The 16093-nt window shown below is 40.3% G+C and overlaps 1 protein-coding gene across 1 annotated transcript in view; it reads right to left on the reverse strand.

Moving 5' to 3' along the window:
* Smox (Smad on X) overlaps positions 1–16093 on the reverse strand; it is a 29258-nt gene that overhangs the window by 7203 nt on the left and 5962 nt on the right. The window contains exons 2-3 of the mRNA XM_012379385.2: positions 1173–1381; positions 467–699 (exon numbers count right to left, since the gene is read on the reverse strand). Of these exons, the coding sequence (XP_012234808.1) occupies positions 467–699; positions 1173–1381 (442 nt within the window). The remainder of the gene's footprint in view (positions 1–466; positions 700–1172; positions 1382–16093) is intronic.

Consider the following 16093-nt stretch of genomic DNA (forward strand, 5'->3'; position numbering starts at 1 on the left):
TAAAATAGTCGTCGTTGATTTTAATACATTTTTGCATCTGAAAAGAAATTCTTATACGTCCGATTTAAAAAAACTTATTTCTTAAATAAATCTTCACGAAGAAGCGACAAACTTCTCGCGCCAACTAATCCGAGAAATAGATTTTATCGCTAACTGTTGTCTAAACACAAGGTCCGTAATATTATTATAGTAAATATTTGACAAATGTAATTATTAACGTGTTTGTCGAGCGAAAGTGAGTAATTTAACCGTCTTACACATAATACTCTAAAATTTCATAGAACAGATAATTTTGGTTTTGAACCACAGAATTAGTTATCATCGTAATTTCATGTTTCGATGCTTTCTTCTGTAATATTTATGCAAGAGATAATTAATAGATAAGAAAGCCAAACTTTTGAATGAGAAATTAATCAACGGCAAGAAAGCCAATTGCTTGGCTAACGTGCTTGGTTCAGTTACCGACCTGCATTCCTTGGTATGGATTATTCGGTTGCTGCTGCTGCTGTTGCTGCTGCTGCTGCTGCTGTTGCGGGGACTGCGGTATGCTCTGCTGCTGATTGTGCTGGTGATTGAGCGTCGCGTGGAAGCTCGTATTCTCCGGCACGCTGACGCTGAGCTCCTCGAGAGAAGTGTTGTAGAGGACGGTGTTCTCGTCGCCGGCTAGGTTGTGCCGCGGCACGAGAATGGCCGGCAAAACTGCAAAGTTTCGTGCGCCACGATATAGTCACGCGATCTAGTCTCGCTATGCTTACCGTCGTAACGGCCGATTAGAGGCCCTTTCTCGGGAAAGAGGGACGAAAATAGAAAAGGAGTGAACAAGAGGGAGAGAGAACGTAATTCGAGCAAACCGAATAATGTACCGACGATCGCCCTTTTTTTCCTTTATAGAGAGGGGTCGATATAGATGTTATCTTTGCTATAAATAAGTACTAAAATAAATTTCTCTCAACGTCTGTAAACAAATTCATCAGAGAATTTTACGTGCAAACGTGTGATAAAAATGGAATCGTTTTCTAACAATCCAATCACTTTTTTTCCCGCAGTGCTCGATTACGTTCGCTTTGCAATGATCGCTTGAAACGTTCACGTGTTAATTCACTTGGCACACATCACTCTCATTCACTCTTGGAGGTTCCAGCTCTAAAATGATAGTAAACACTTGTATGCACCTGGCGTCTGTATTCGTTGATAATGATAAGGATTCACGCAGACTTCGTCACGCTTCTGGGTGAAGGCGTATTCGCAGTGCTCGATCGCCCTCAGCTCGTGGTGCGACTGTAGGTCCGGCCAGCGCCAGAGTCGGCAATAGATGACGTGCGGCAGACCCTTGCCGCGTACACCCTGGACACCGTTGTCGCCGACACCGCCCGGGCTAGGCCTGGAAGAATACGAATTAAAACTGCGTTACTTGTATCAACTTGCGAACAATCGATAAATTTTGAATTTTATAAAACTTTTCCATTAGATCAACGCAAGATTGTAACATGAAAAATCGGGGAGAAAAATCTTTCTTTGGAATAAATCCAAGTTTTCACATTTTTCCTTGCACGATGCAAAGATACAATAAGGGTTGCAGAGTCCACACGATATTGAAATAAAATTGTTTTAATAGAAATTTTGAACAAGTAAAATATAAACTTATATATTTTAAGAATTATTTTAGGATAATTTTAAGATACATTATTTCAAGCAGTATTTTAGATGATTATTTCAGGGTAAAATAAATGACCGCAAAACGCGTATCCTATACATCTATTTATGGCTCTCTCGTTAATACAAAATCCATGATCTAATTTTGAGTTTTACTCGTCAGAGAATCATACATGTTCCATATGAACACGAGATGAGAATAAAGGCCAGATGTGCATATGTATATAAATTCGATCTGTTCGAATTTCATGAATGTATAATACAAGTTAAATAACGCGGAGGGAGAAACTCCGCGTGTTAAATCCGGCTCTGCTTGCACCACAAGTCGTGCCGTGCTGCATGCTACACCGGAAGTAGCGGGTGTCTGCGAAGAAAAAGAATCCGACTGGAATTTGCTGCGTAAAGCCTTTACGTCGGGTTAGGGCCCAGGAATTTCACAAGTGGCGCGAGATTACTGTGTTTCGCTCTTGCGCTGCTGCACTGTGTGCAAATAAAATCGCCGCTAACACGTAGCGACAGCTAATTATAGCAATCTTTTTTGCTTGTTAATATTTTATCCGGCAGTCGATTCTGCGTTACGGTACACCTTGGAATTGCACAATATAATCGATGCCGTTTTGTAATTCAAAAGAAGAAAGTGTACGTTCAGACAGAGAGCGCGCTTTTCCTCCAGACGATAAGAGTTCGATAAATTGAGTTGCAAAGATCAGAGGAAATATATCGTTGTTTATTTATAGTGAAAATATAAAATCTCTACTGATTGCAGCCTCTACATAAAACGATCATAAATGGAACAATATAGAGATTAAATCCAACATTTCAAACGATGTAGCGATTAAGATTCAATATTTACTCATAAAATGACTGAAAAAAGGTAAATGTGATTACATTAATATATGCGTTACGTGTGGTAAAGAAAAAAATTATTAGCAAGATGTCCGAGACCTTTCAAACGTTACAAATGGTAATAAAGCTCGCTCGGTAGCGAAAACTGTATTTGCGAAGCGGATAATCGCGGTACTTTGCCACACCACCGTGAAATTAAACGGCATTTAATTGCAAAATTCTCGCGCACACAGTTCGCCCGTTCTGTTCGTACGCGAAATCCTGCCGATTAAGGAGCAACAACAAAATAGCAGTTTCCCTCTGTGTGAGAAGAGAATACCGCTGCCTCGTAATTATACGAGCACGATTACGGCTTCTACACGCGGCATTTGCAGATTTATTACGAGGCCAAGAAACAGAACACCGGCCACAAAAATCATTATCATCATACAAGTTCGTGCGTTTTTTTTTTTTTTTTTTTTTTTTTTACAAATTATTAAAATAAAAACAAATGGAAATACACACAAAAACATTAAATATTCCACGATATAACCAGATCATATTTTCGCATCAACATTTTCACATTTTCGATGAAAGCAAAAATGCGCAAGTGTTTTGCCAAACTTGACCAAACCTTTTGCTCTTTCAATATTCATCCCTTTGAGGCAAATAATCTCTCGCTCGCGTATATCATACAAAAAAAAAAAAGAAAAAACAGGTACAGAAAATAGAGATACATTCCGACCCAAAGTTAGACGAAACACCCTATATACCCGACTCTCCTCAAGGCTGCTAGAGGTGGGAAAAAATCGTCTGAGATTATGCTTACGAAATTTATGATAAGGCTCGACGCGTAACGTTTCCGTCGATGCATAATGCACGACGCACGTCACGGCAGCCTTGGACTCGTCTCGTTTCGTATACGACGCCTCTCGATCATAATGTTCTCTGTCGCGTCTTTTTCCTCTCGCTCTCTCATTCTCTCCATTGCGCTCACAATTATCGCTTCTGAATGACATTGCACTTCGTTATATAATTTAGAAGCGCTCGCTCGAGATTTGTACGACTTCTTGGCCGATCGCTTCATGTCGATCTAATCGCGGAAAACTGAGTGAGATATTTCTGCGATCATTTTATTGTAGCTTGTGAAATAACATGTATAATCATTGTAGCCCGCGAAATAATATCATTGATCAAACATCAGCACAATCGAAGAATTCATTTTCGAATCGTTTTGAATCTGTATTTAAAAAAATGTGTAGATAATGATTGTGTGTGTGTGTGTGTGTGTGTGTGTGTGAATGTCATAAACAATGTATTGTAACTTGTTATAAACCTTTTAAAGTCTTGTAATATACAATTTTTATTCTTTTTAAACATAGATATGCAATAGTTTGCAATTATAAATAGAGAAAACATATTGCGTATTTTCTACGACAGCCAGTCCGAGGACAAATAAAATTTTAAAGGTGGACTATATTTCATTCTTCAAGACACACTAAATAAAAAACAATTCATAAGGAATCGAGCGGCACCATAAACGCTATTAAGGGTTAACGCGATCTCATCATTAAACCTCTGTAAATTTGGCCCCCCATTTTTCAAAATTGAAAAAAATGATTAGAGTTCTGAATGCCCCCCGAGGAGTTCTACAGTTCTCAGACCATTTTAGAAAGAGTTCTGCCATTTAAAGTAAAGAAAACACCATTTGAAAAATCGGGGGGCTAACTTCACGACGCTTCCCATTATGTAAAAAATCCAAATTTTTTTATAGTTCTGAGTAGATTTCAAATAGTTCTATAGTTCTAGATAAGTTTCAAAAACAGTTCTGCTCGAAATACTACGTAAATTAAATTTGAAATTCTCGACTTAGAAAACGAAAAATAGCGAGAACTCATTCAATTTTGATTTTAGCGTTTCGTGCCTTTAAGATAATCGTTAGAACTCTTCGGGGGGCGTCCAGAACTCTCAACAAAACTGCCGGTTACCGAAAAAAAATTTTTTTTCCTGTAGGACAGAAATTTTTCAAATCCGAAACTTCAACCATCGAGAACTTTTTTATTTCGCCTCTGAGCGCTTGGAGTGTTAATAATTATCGTTAGAACTCTTCGGGGGGCGTCCAGAACTCTAATCATTTTTTTCAATTTTGTAAAATGGGGGGCCAACTTCACAGAGATCATCATTAAACTGTCTATCCGATGTGATGATGTGTTATAGCGTGTTAGACATCGCGATTTCCTCGCTGCCGAATCTCGCTGCAACCGGTCGGTCTAGTCGCGATATGTAATCACCATTGATCGATACTACCCTACTGCTTTCAAACGCCGAGGTTGTGGCAAAATACGCAGAATTAATAGCCAACAAACACATTTTAAATTGCATTTATACATTCTCTATATATTTTTATATATTTCTGTAATTTTGACAAAAATGCCAAGAGTTGTCATCGTTTGTCGCAACTTTTCAATTTTTCACATCATAAATTAAACTCAAATAAAGCAAATAAAAATAATATTTAAAATTAATTGAAAAATATGATTTCTTTATAGAGCAATTTGTCCCTTAAAAATTTACTTCTTAAAGTCTTTCATTTTCAATCGCTAATAGCTTAAGAAACACGAGTTCTCGACATGAAAAAAATCGTTCAAAAACAAGTTCAAAATTGCCCTATGTTATTAAAAAATTAATATTAAATTATTATTTTCACATTAAATCCAATTTTATCTGCACGTTCTGAGACAAGTAGGTATCTTTGCGTATAATTAATAGTTGGTGCAATCAGCTGTATGTGTACGTACATATCACACTCCGTTGGTAGTAAGTAAAATGAGCAACTTTACAGTCGAGCATTTTTTAAATTCTCTTAATTGGAACAACGTTTTCATTAAAATAGTGAATACGCATAATATGACTTTCTTTCCATGTTATACTTTCATATGTAATATATTCTTTAAAACTATGTCATGAGGGTCGATTTCCTTTCATTATCTCAAAAATGCTAATTTCTGAGTTGTGTCACTTTTCTACCAACGAAGCGATATCAGTACTTGTACACTATTATTTTTAACAACGCACTGACTAATGCTATTTAAGAGAGAAGGAGAATCAGAAACGCAGTTCTACTGCCACGAGGATGTCGCGCGCCGGAAGAGTAACAGAGAACACAGCAGTCATATATAAAGAAGCTGAGAATATCTCGTCCACACCTGTCTCTCGATCATTACGTAAGAACATGCTCGCAGCCTCGCCGTCACTCGCTGTATTAGGTAATAATTCTACAGTGTGCCTGGATCGCGCTGTTACTCTAGGGATTGTGCTCCTGACGGCGTGTGCGAGATACAATGCTCGAGACAATTGCGACAGATGATCGGTATTATTAATCGGCATTATTAGCCGTCGTGCTAATTGATTCCTAAGCGATTATCGAGCTTCTTCTTTTCACATCAATTTTTTCATTTAACCTTTCACGATTCTAATTAGATTCTAATTCGAATTTTTCTAATCCTTTTGAAATTTTTTAGACAACAACAAGAGTCGATTGGTATTAATCTTATTCCGATAATATACTAAAGTAAGATCGAAATACTCAACACTCTCTTATTTGTCGAAATTAAATCGGACTGCAGAGAATTCATATAATAATCAATTTATACGATTTTAGAAATTTTTGCAGACATTCCGGAAATAGAGTTTGTGCAATTGTAATTTCGCGTTCTGAATGGAACATTAAGAAGAAGATTAAGAACGGCGTGAAAACGTTATTAATTCTATAGAGAGAACATTGCATTTCGTTTTGCCGTTATTACAGTGAAAATACTCGATAAGATCGATGAAGAAGACAGACGTCGCATTGCCGCATAAAAAAGTGTAAAGATAAAAATCTCTCGCGATTCCGTCACGTGAGAATCTCCGCGTTAGTCATCGCCATCCCTTTCCATCACGGCGAATCTCGTAAGAATATTCACGACGCTTCTTCAAGTGTGGCGTGTCGCAGCCCTGAACTTGGTGCACTCAAGTGCCTCTTGCGAACGACGAGAGGCTGAATAAGTCTAGTTGACCGCGTTATTCCGCGGCGATGAATAATCACCTATTTTGTTAATAGCATCTGTGCGATATCTACGATCTTCCTGCGGGACGATGACGCCACAACGCCTTGATCTAAACAACACTCCTCGATGAAGTGAGAAATATCAAAGACCCTATAATTTGTATCGCGAAAACGGATTCAGACTCGGCGCGCGTTTAATATTAATAAACGCGACTACCTACAATTTATTCGTACATTATAAAATATGCATTCGTCACCGCAATTGCGCGCGATTCGCGTAATCAAATATTTAGCCGAATCTGAACTCGGCGGATTTCGACCTTCAAATCCTCTTGTTATTCCGCATAATTGGCTCGTAAATGTTCCATGCAAAAAAACTTGCATCCAACTTAAATTTGGATCTTTGGATCTTCGGAAAATGAAAATCGGAACGTATTTCGAGCGTCACGTGTCGCGAATGGTAACGATCATGTTCGCGCCACATGTATCACACCGACGAGAGATGACGAGCGATTTAAACGAATTTAATCGTCGACGATATTACGCGCCTGTGTACGCTCACGTTTTTCAAAGGGAAGAGAGAGAGAAGGAACAAGACTGACACGTGAGCCGCACTCGGTTGCGCCAAGTTGGATTATGGTCGCGAAAAATCAGTCTTATGCTTATTTCTTATGCACAAAAAGTTAATAATCGATTAATTGAACTTAACCTATGAATATTGGTGAATATGGTTTTTCATCGTTGCTCGTTATCGATATAATTCGCATCGTCATCGCCATCGTCATCGATATTCGTCCGCGGTATCTAGCGCCGGGGCTTATCGATGTTGCCCCCGTTGCAACGTCGGGCCTATTAAAATGTCAGCGGGAATAACTCGAAAATGACGGTTTCGGGCACATTCGTTTAGCATAATCGCGATTCGGCCGTCGTGCGGCCGTCGACTAGGCACACGCTCGAGGCGGATTTGCAACTATGTAAACAGCGCTCGCCCGAGCACTCGCTCGTACTCGAGAAGAGTTAAGCGGGTAGTAACCTGCTACTTGACTACTAACCCCGGCTACCAGCTTCGTGTAAGCTGGCTATTACCGTTGCAGCTGCGGGGCGAAAGAGAGAGCACGAGAGGAGGGCGCGGGAAAGAAGCTTTTCTTCAGCTTCTGCCGCGTGACTGGCTGCCCTCACGTATAATTTTCCTCCGTATTTCTGCGTATCACCCTCACCGTTGCGATCGATAGATCACGCAGCGATCCTCTCAGGGGATACTGTGCGATAGTCGAGTGGAAAATTGAAATTTTGCGCGGTTGATCGCGAAATGTCCGTAATTCCGATTCACTTGCAGTCACTTACGCGTCTGAATCCTCAGTTTGCACGATGCTTTTTCGCTGGACGCGCCCCCGTTTAAAAGCAGACTGGAAAGCTCGTTGCAAATTGTTGGGATATTTCAACTGATAAACAACTAAAATTTCAAGAGTTTACTAATATCTTACTAATACACGATACTTTTCTTCTTACTTTTCGCGCACCGTTGAAGGAGCCTGGCGCCTGACGCGCTCGATCACCGCGAGCGAAAATTCAAATTGTCAAAGCGCAAGAAAGCTTTCCTCGCGCGGTTCTTTTCAGGCCACGGTATCGCGAGGAGCGAAGCAATAGCATTACCACGTGATCGCACGAGAATCACAGTGATAAATTTCCACGGCGAATGCAAAATACCCCGCTTATCCGTCGTCGCGAATCGATTTATGCGGTTGTGCCAACTGTAAACACCGAAATACTTTCATCCGACCGGTCTCGCTTATCCGCGCCGCGCAGCGCGAGCACGGAAATTCGGTAAATCAATTATCGAGTCGCCCGAAAGGAAATATCGCCGCTTTTCGATTATCTCCGTCCCGCTTTCTGCAAAACTTGGCCCGACAACGAGAGGGAAGGTTCAGCAAAGCGTATCGGCGCGATGTAAAGGTCGCGCGAGCCGATGAGTTGAACGGGCGTTCAGAATAATCAAGTTATTTTAAGTTATGAATTGGTTATTCTTACATTTATTTTTCAGCTATTTTTTCTCGTCGACACGATGAACGGTTCGGGAATTGATTTTCCCCATTCTCCACTCCCTCGATCTGCATGCTTGTTTGGAAATGTTAAAATCCGCTACTAATACTTTAACCTCTCAAAAAAGAAAAAAAAAGAGGAATATAAACTTTGCGTGACGGCGGGAGTTTTTCTCCGTTCGAAAATTGCTATTCTCTCGCTCGTGTTTGTTGTTGAAAGCGTTTCGCGCGATGTATTCCCGTTGTCCTTGCATGTACGCGAGAAACGGAACAGCATTAACTCTCCGCTCGAGGCTTCAAGGAGATATATAACTTATCATGCCGGTTACGTTACGTTAACTTGTCTTATCGACCCAGCCTTTTTCTCTGAGACCTCTTTCTTCCTCCGGCTCTTATCAGCCTGTTGCTACCGGCTGCACGATAGTCCGAAAGTCAAACTATTCTCCTCTCTATGCTCCGATCGGCAGAAATACACGCAACATCAAGAGCCGATCGTATGATGAAAAAACAGCCGGCAATTCAATCATAAAATCTATCTATCGTAATCTTTCGATTATGTTGTATTGTTGTATTTATTTTTCCCCGACCTTTTAATAACAAATTCGAATATCTATTTATTTGTAAAATATTTTTATGTTTAATATTGGTTTTGTTATCAAATGGCGTGAAAAATGAAAATCAACACACATGAAACAGAATTACATTGAACACAGGCATCAAAGAAATAAAAATAACACACATGGATGCACAAGATAAAAAAACATGCTTAAAAAGAATGGAAATGCCCTATAAAAAATTATATTAAATAGTATTAAAAATTACTATATTTTTCAAAAAAGGTTAAAGTTTACGCACGGCAGCTTTCTAGCGACATAAAGATACATGTTGCGTTTTGTATAAACAATTTTATGTGCTTTATATGTTTGGAGTCGACGTTCATTGTCGCGTCCCGGGATATCGATTCTTGCAATTTCCTCGGTTTTTTCTTGGACTTTCGATACGATACTAGCTGCTAGGTGTCGATTATTGATGAAATCAACCCATTCTATGCACCAAACACTGTCTTAAATATTTAAAACGCACGTTCGGTAAACACGACCGAGAATAATATCAATAAAAACTTGTCAGTAAAAACGCATCTATATCAAGCACGAGAGAGAGAGAGAGAGAGAGAGAGAGAGAGAGAGAGAGAGAGAGAGAGAGAGAGAGAGAGAGCGATCATAACAATAGGAACGAAATCAAAATAACATACGAATTTTATGCACACAGTTTGAAAGTGCGAATTTTACACGTATCTTTGTTGAAGTGATCTCAGAATGTGCGAAGAATTGCGCACGGTCGTTTCTGTACGCAGTCGTTCGGAAGAAGGTGCCGTCTCGCACGAGGTGCTGTTGAAACGGCGGCGCACGTGTCAATAATATCGATATCGCGAGGGGGGAAACTAATGAAAAAGTTCTATCTTTGTATTTTCTTTCATCTGTTTTCCGTCCATCGGACGAAACTATTAACGCCGGTCTGTTATCGCTCGCGCGGCCGGAAAAAATCGTTTTCCGGAGTTAATAAAACCGCTCGTGTTGCTTTTCAATTCGCGGGAGTAAACCTGTCGTCGTGCGCGAATTTCATACGTGTCCCAAAAATATCGCGGATGCGGAAGGATACCGAAAAATTGAAACGCGAAACACGTCAGTCCTATCCGCTCCCGTCCGCCCGCCCGCGCGCACTGTTAACTCCATTTATCATTTTGACGTGTAATTAAACGAAATACCGTCGACAATGCGGGATACAATTCGGCGAGTATTTACGGCGCGCCCGTTATCGATTCTGTGTCGATCAAAGGGATGCATTTCCACCGTCGGGATGCAATAGTCGCTTTTCATTCCGCCTGTGCTTTTTCCGCGCTTGCTCGCCGATATTACGCTTAATAAACGACTATGTGTGCCGCGGCAACCTTGAACATAAAACAACCAATACCGTTTCACGTGGCACGCGAGTAGAAGGGACGAATATTCAGACTTCAGATGTAAGGCATTCTCGGCCTTTTGCTTTCGAATGTACATTCAAAGGTATCGATTATTCTGTGCCCAAAATGTGTGCAGCAAGATTTATGAAACCGATCGATGATTCTCAAATTTCGAAATATTCTTTAGACAAGCTTTATTCTACAGATATATCTCATTTGTATATTTTTGCAATACAGTAACTATAAAAAAAATTCTTTTTCACACGCTTGTATCGCCTGCTCCCTCTTCTTTCTCTTAGTTTTACTTTCGAAAAAAAGAAACACACTTGTACATTCAAATAAATATAAATGTAATAAAGTCCACGCAATGACGTGATTTTCCTTTGTTTTTCCGCAAAATTTACTTTGGAATTCTATTTTTTGCCCCGCGACGGTGATTCGATTCGTTTGCGCGCGATTCCTTTCACTGAAATCGAACGAGCATAAGGTCAGCCGTGATAATCAGTCGCAGCGCAAACCAAGTGCGAAGTAACTTTTACCACGGATAATGCATTAACAATCGCTAATGCCATTACGTAGACACGGCGCATTTTACCGTTATTACCGGTACAGCAACAACGAGCTAACGCGCAACAGGATACGAAAGAGATCCTTATGTAATTTCTCTCTCCATCGCAAATCACACCCTTTTCTCTTTTACCGCCGTACCCGCGAGATCGGTGCCATTAATTTTCCCCGTGAATTATTCTCATCAATAGTCTTGCGTAAACATCAATTCAGCCGAATGTATCAGCAGCTAAGCGTAGCATACAGTTAGACTTTCAAGTTGAATTTTCTCAGCTAAACGATATTTAACTCATTTAAAGACGATATAAGCCAAAATTCCGTAGTATCAAATTCAAAATTTCCTTAATTTTATTTTATCCGCACAATCAAGAAGAGACTAATATTGAAAATATTAAATATGTATTTCCACGATATTTGAATATTGAATCTTTAAAGCACTGAAAATATCTATAGAGATCTATTAAAAAGAGATAGTCCGTTAAATAATTTTACGTTTGAAAAACGCAACGAATCGGAAAACAACAGCGCATCCATTTCTTTATTGTCCTCGTAAATCGCTTCTGCGTGTCGTGACGTAAAAGACTGAATTATATGACGCCGTAAGAGCGAATAAGAGCTACAAGAGTCGCGCAGATCTAAGAAGCAGAAGAGCTACTCGGGTGACAAACCGGATAAATCCGCCGTTGATCGAAACCCAGCTCGCTCCGAGATGCAAAGTGCCCGAGGAGGTGTCTCAATCTACTTCAAAGATTTCACTTTGCGATAGAAGAGAAAAGTCAAGCGTAGCTTCTATTTCGTTCGCCAGTCACCGGCTTCTCTTTTTGCGTCGAATAAAAGAAATTTAGCATTAAAATCCGAGAGCTGAAACAATTTCTCCTCTCTCGATTTGACAGGCTCAATCGTCCAATCGTGCGCGCGGACGACTGAGCCTTTTACAATTCAACGTTTTTCGCGAAACGTCGGAGATATTCCAAAATAACGCTATATTTCTTTTTACATTTCAGATCAGTTCAGATCGGCAGTTGAAGCTTTACGAGAAGAGAGCGAGAAATATGAACGAGAATGAATCAAATAAAAATTAGTGCATGTAATAAGTATTGGCGAAAATATTGTAAGACCATCTTGATTTTCAAGTGTACAAACATTATGGTATTGAAATTTACGTGGATGAAATGTTAATGTATGATATGATGTTTGAATGGATATTACATCGACGATATTACATAGACGAATTGTGAGTTATGTAAAATGGAAAAGAATCACGGAATGTTAAATTCAACGTGACCCACTTTTGCTCCCGCGGATTTAAACGAAATATTTTGCAGTTACAGTTGATTCAAGTGTAAAAAAAATTTATCGCGCTGTAAAATCCTTCATTTATCTTTCATACACGTTGCCGATATAGATCGGTATTCCTGATGCGCGCATTCGGCACCGGATGCAACCACCGGATATTCTCCGTTTTATTTGGATAATGTGAAAATCGTGTTCAATGTCACCGTGAGATAATTAGACAATTGTATTTAGTACGCTAAAGTAATGCGCGGTAAAAATATTCCAGAAGCGGAATTTTATCTCTAACGCTCTTCGAAAATAGATGAAAATAGAATAACGTAAAGAACAACGGTTTTTTCGCGTAATTAAAAGCAGATGTATTCTAAATTTCTAAAATAGTTTGTCGATCCGATAATTTACATAGTAAACACAATATCTGTTATATAAAAGTAAAAGATCACTGTCCTAAAGTTTACTTTCCGAACTGTAGGTAAACTATTTTCTAAATTTTTCAATAATTCTTTCGAAAGAGGGAGGAACAAAGAAATTCTAATTACTTGAGAATTAAAATTAAATTACTTGTTGACGATTACTTTTCTAAAGTTTATTGTTTAAGATTTCATAATAATTCCTTTTCCAAAGTTTTAATAATTATTTTTTCTCTCGCGCAAACAAACAGGAGCAAAAGGGAAATACGCGTCCCTCCCTGCGAATCCGCCTGTTCATTTCTGCGGTTCGCAGCGTCCCGGGGATAACGTCGAGGAAACGGGACGGGGCTTAATTTACCTTCTAACGGGGATCGAATTAACGTCGTGTCTCGCGCGCATCATCCATGGACCATGGGGACACAATACCAGGCGTGCTATGCGCATCGACACCGCATCGTGCATCGCCAAGTCTGTTTCGTACATGTAACGCGCGTTATTAGATAATATATCGTGCATAACGTAGCATTCGGGAAGTAGAACAAAGTTTAATTTCCTCGATAGCGGAACATTCGCGGCGTTCCGTTGTTTGCCGAGTTTGCAAGCGAAACGCGTGCGCGCGCGTACTTAATGCACCACGAAATACAATGATTTTCATTCAGCTAACATACAGTTATTCAGGAAATTGATCAGATGTTTCAAAAATTTCAGAAATTTTTTTTTTAACGAAGCGAAAGAACGGAGAGGGAAAGAGAGCAGGGGTATAAAACGTGTTCTTCTTCCAGACTGAATATTATGAAAAAGATTGCAATAAAAAAAGTCCTGAATAGTAATTTAAATCTCTTAACATGTTCGCGTTGAATCGCGGAGATACTTTCAAACAGTCTCGGAGTGAAGATTGTAATTAAGAGCTCATTATATTATCCTCTTGAATAATTTCCTTGCTCCTTTAGTGCCGGCAATCGCTGGATTATACACCTCTATACGGAAAAATCTGAATCGACAAATTATAGAGAGGGTGGGAGGGGGCGAGAGGGGGAGAGAAAGAGGGGGGAGGGAATAATCGCTTCGATTATCTCCACTGATACGGAACGGCACGCGCGCGGAGGGTGCGTAAAACCGCAAGTGTATACGAGGTGCGGCGGGATGAAATGCAGCGCACGCGTTTGAACCGAGTGTATCGAAGAGAATACCTGGATCGACCTGCCGCCGCTGCTGCAACGTGCAGGTAGTCAAATATATCAAAATCCGTGGGACGTGCTGACGCACTTCGCGCATTATCTGCACGCGCGCTCCGCTCGCACGTGTCGCGTATGCCTCGAGCATACGACGAGATCCGTTAGAAAAGCAGAACGTATGCATATGTGTCGCGCACAATTCGATTCCGCGTGGCGGACGAAATTTCATTTCCCGGCTGCCGCGGCACGTCGCGGTGTCGAATAATCGGCGCCATTAATGCGCATCATCAATCGCGCAATATTAATCCTTGAACGCGTGGGAGGACTCTTCGAAGCTCTCCCACAGCCTGTTGTTTTCTCGAGAATATTGCCGATACCTTCGATGACGTTCTTCTAACTTTGAGAAAAATCTTAACGCTTGATCCGTCGATATTGCTCCATTTGAAATTGACCAAAAGTCTTTTTCACTATTTAATTTCTTTGGAAATGTTATGCATTATTGATGCGTGCTAATTTTTATTTTCCCGAAATTTTCCCGAAAATATACTTTCTCGATGATGTTCTTTTAACTTTGACAAGTTTTAACGCTTTTAATCCTTCGATATTGCTCGACATAAATTGATCGAAATTCTTTTTCTGTTATTCGATTTGTCGCAAATATTCGCAAATATACATTATTGACTCGTGCGAATTTTACCATGGAATCATTCAAAAGTTGAGAGATTCACAGTTATTTCAAAGTTCTCTCTTTCATCTATAATCTCTATTCTTATATAATTTGAAAATACATGAAACGCGAGACATCGTTTAAAACTTTCACTGCCGAAAGCATTTATTATTTTTTCCTACAAAAAAAGCCGAAGATGTTTACAACCTTCGAATAACGATATTTATTTCCTCTTGATTATTTTACGAAGGGGTATTAAAATATAAACAAGACAAACATACATTAAAATATTAATTGTCAGGAAAAGCATTAAAAGATGTCAATAAGAAAAAATATATTTGAGTATTAGCAAACTGAGTGAGAGATCTTAAAATGCATGAAAGAAATTGCTGAGAAATGTATGAGAAAAAATACTTGGAGGAGTTAATTGATCGAAAGAATGAAAATTGCTTAGCGGTTCTCTCTGTCTTCGAGTTGCATTAACAGTTTAGATAAGCTAACTGTGGTTAGTCGTTTCTCCCTTGATTACAATTTCATCCACAAGCTATTTCAGTTTCAGTGAAACGTAATTCAACAATAGATTCTCCGGCGTATTTATTATCATTGTTCCATTATTATTATTAAATTGAATTCGCATGTTGATCAATGTGATACCACACGGAATGAACACTGCTACGTACATATTTTTATACCGTGCAAAAGGAAAAAAAGGACACAATGAGAACGCGATCGATAGACGCGCGTACGCAACACGATTATAATAAAGCGACTATAATTGCAGAACAATACCACCGATCTGCGATAACGTCGCGGGAACTTGAGAGATTCGATTTGTGGCTCGGAGGATTTGGTTCTGAAATAAAAAGATGCGGAGATGGAAGAAGAAAGAAAACTTGGACTCACGCGTTTTACCGTCGACTGCAAACAAGCCGCTGCGACATCATCGCGCTTTATTTGACACGTAAATTCCTCCGTTCGGATCTACGAAGCGTATAACATTTCCTCCGCGTCATCCAAGTCTCGAAATTCTCACCAGCCTCGCGATTCTCGCGCGTTTCTTTTCTTCCCACGCGTGTTTGTGACTCCTGCGATTTTTTTCCGCACACACACATACACACACGCTTGGACGTCACGCTTGTTTCAACGAGCGAAATCGCCGATCCGAGGTCGCGACTTGATTTCGGCGTCAGCGAAAGTCGGAAACGCGCGCGGCCCGCTTGCGCGTCTCGGTTCGACTCGCGCCGCGGGAAGGATCTCGCGCCTTTCCCGATGACGGACTTTCCCACTCTCCGCTGGTAGGAATCCTTGGTCGAGGAGAGGCTCGCAATCGACAACGCCAGCAGCAAGCCAGGACTACTATTAATAAAGTTGTCATGCGGCACGCACGCACGCCGCCGCCGCTGCCACCACCGCTGCCGCCGCCGCCGCCGCTGCCGCCGCCGCCGCCGCCGCCGCC

Source organism: Linepithema humile, chromosome 2 (assembly GCF_040581485.1).
Source record: "Linepithema humile isolate Giens D197 chromosome 2, Lhum_UNIL_v1.0, whole genome shotgun sequence".
Classification (NCBI taxonomy): domain Eukaryota; kingdom Metazoa; phylum Arthropoda; class Insecta; order Hymenoptera; family Formicidae; genus Linepithema; species Linepithema humile.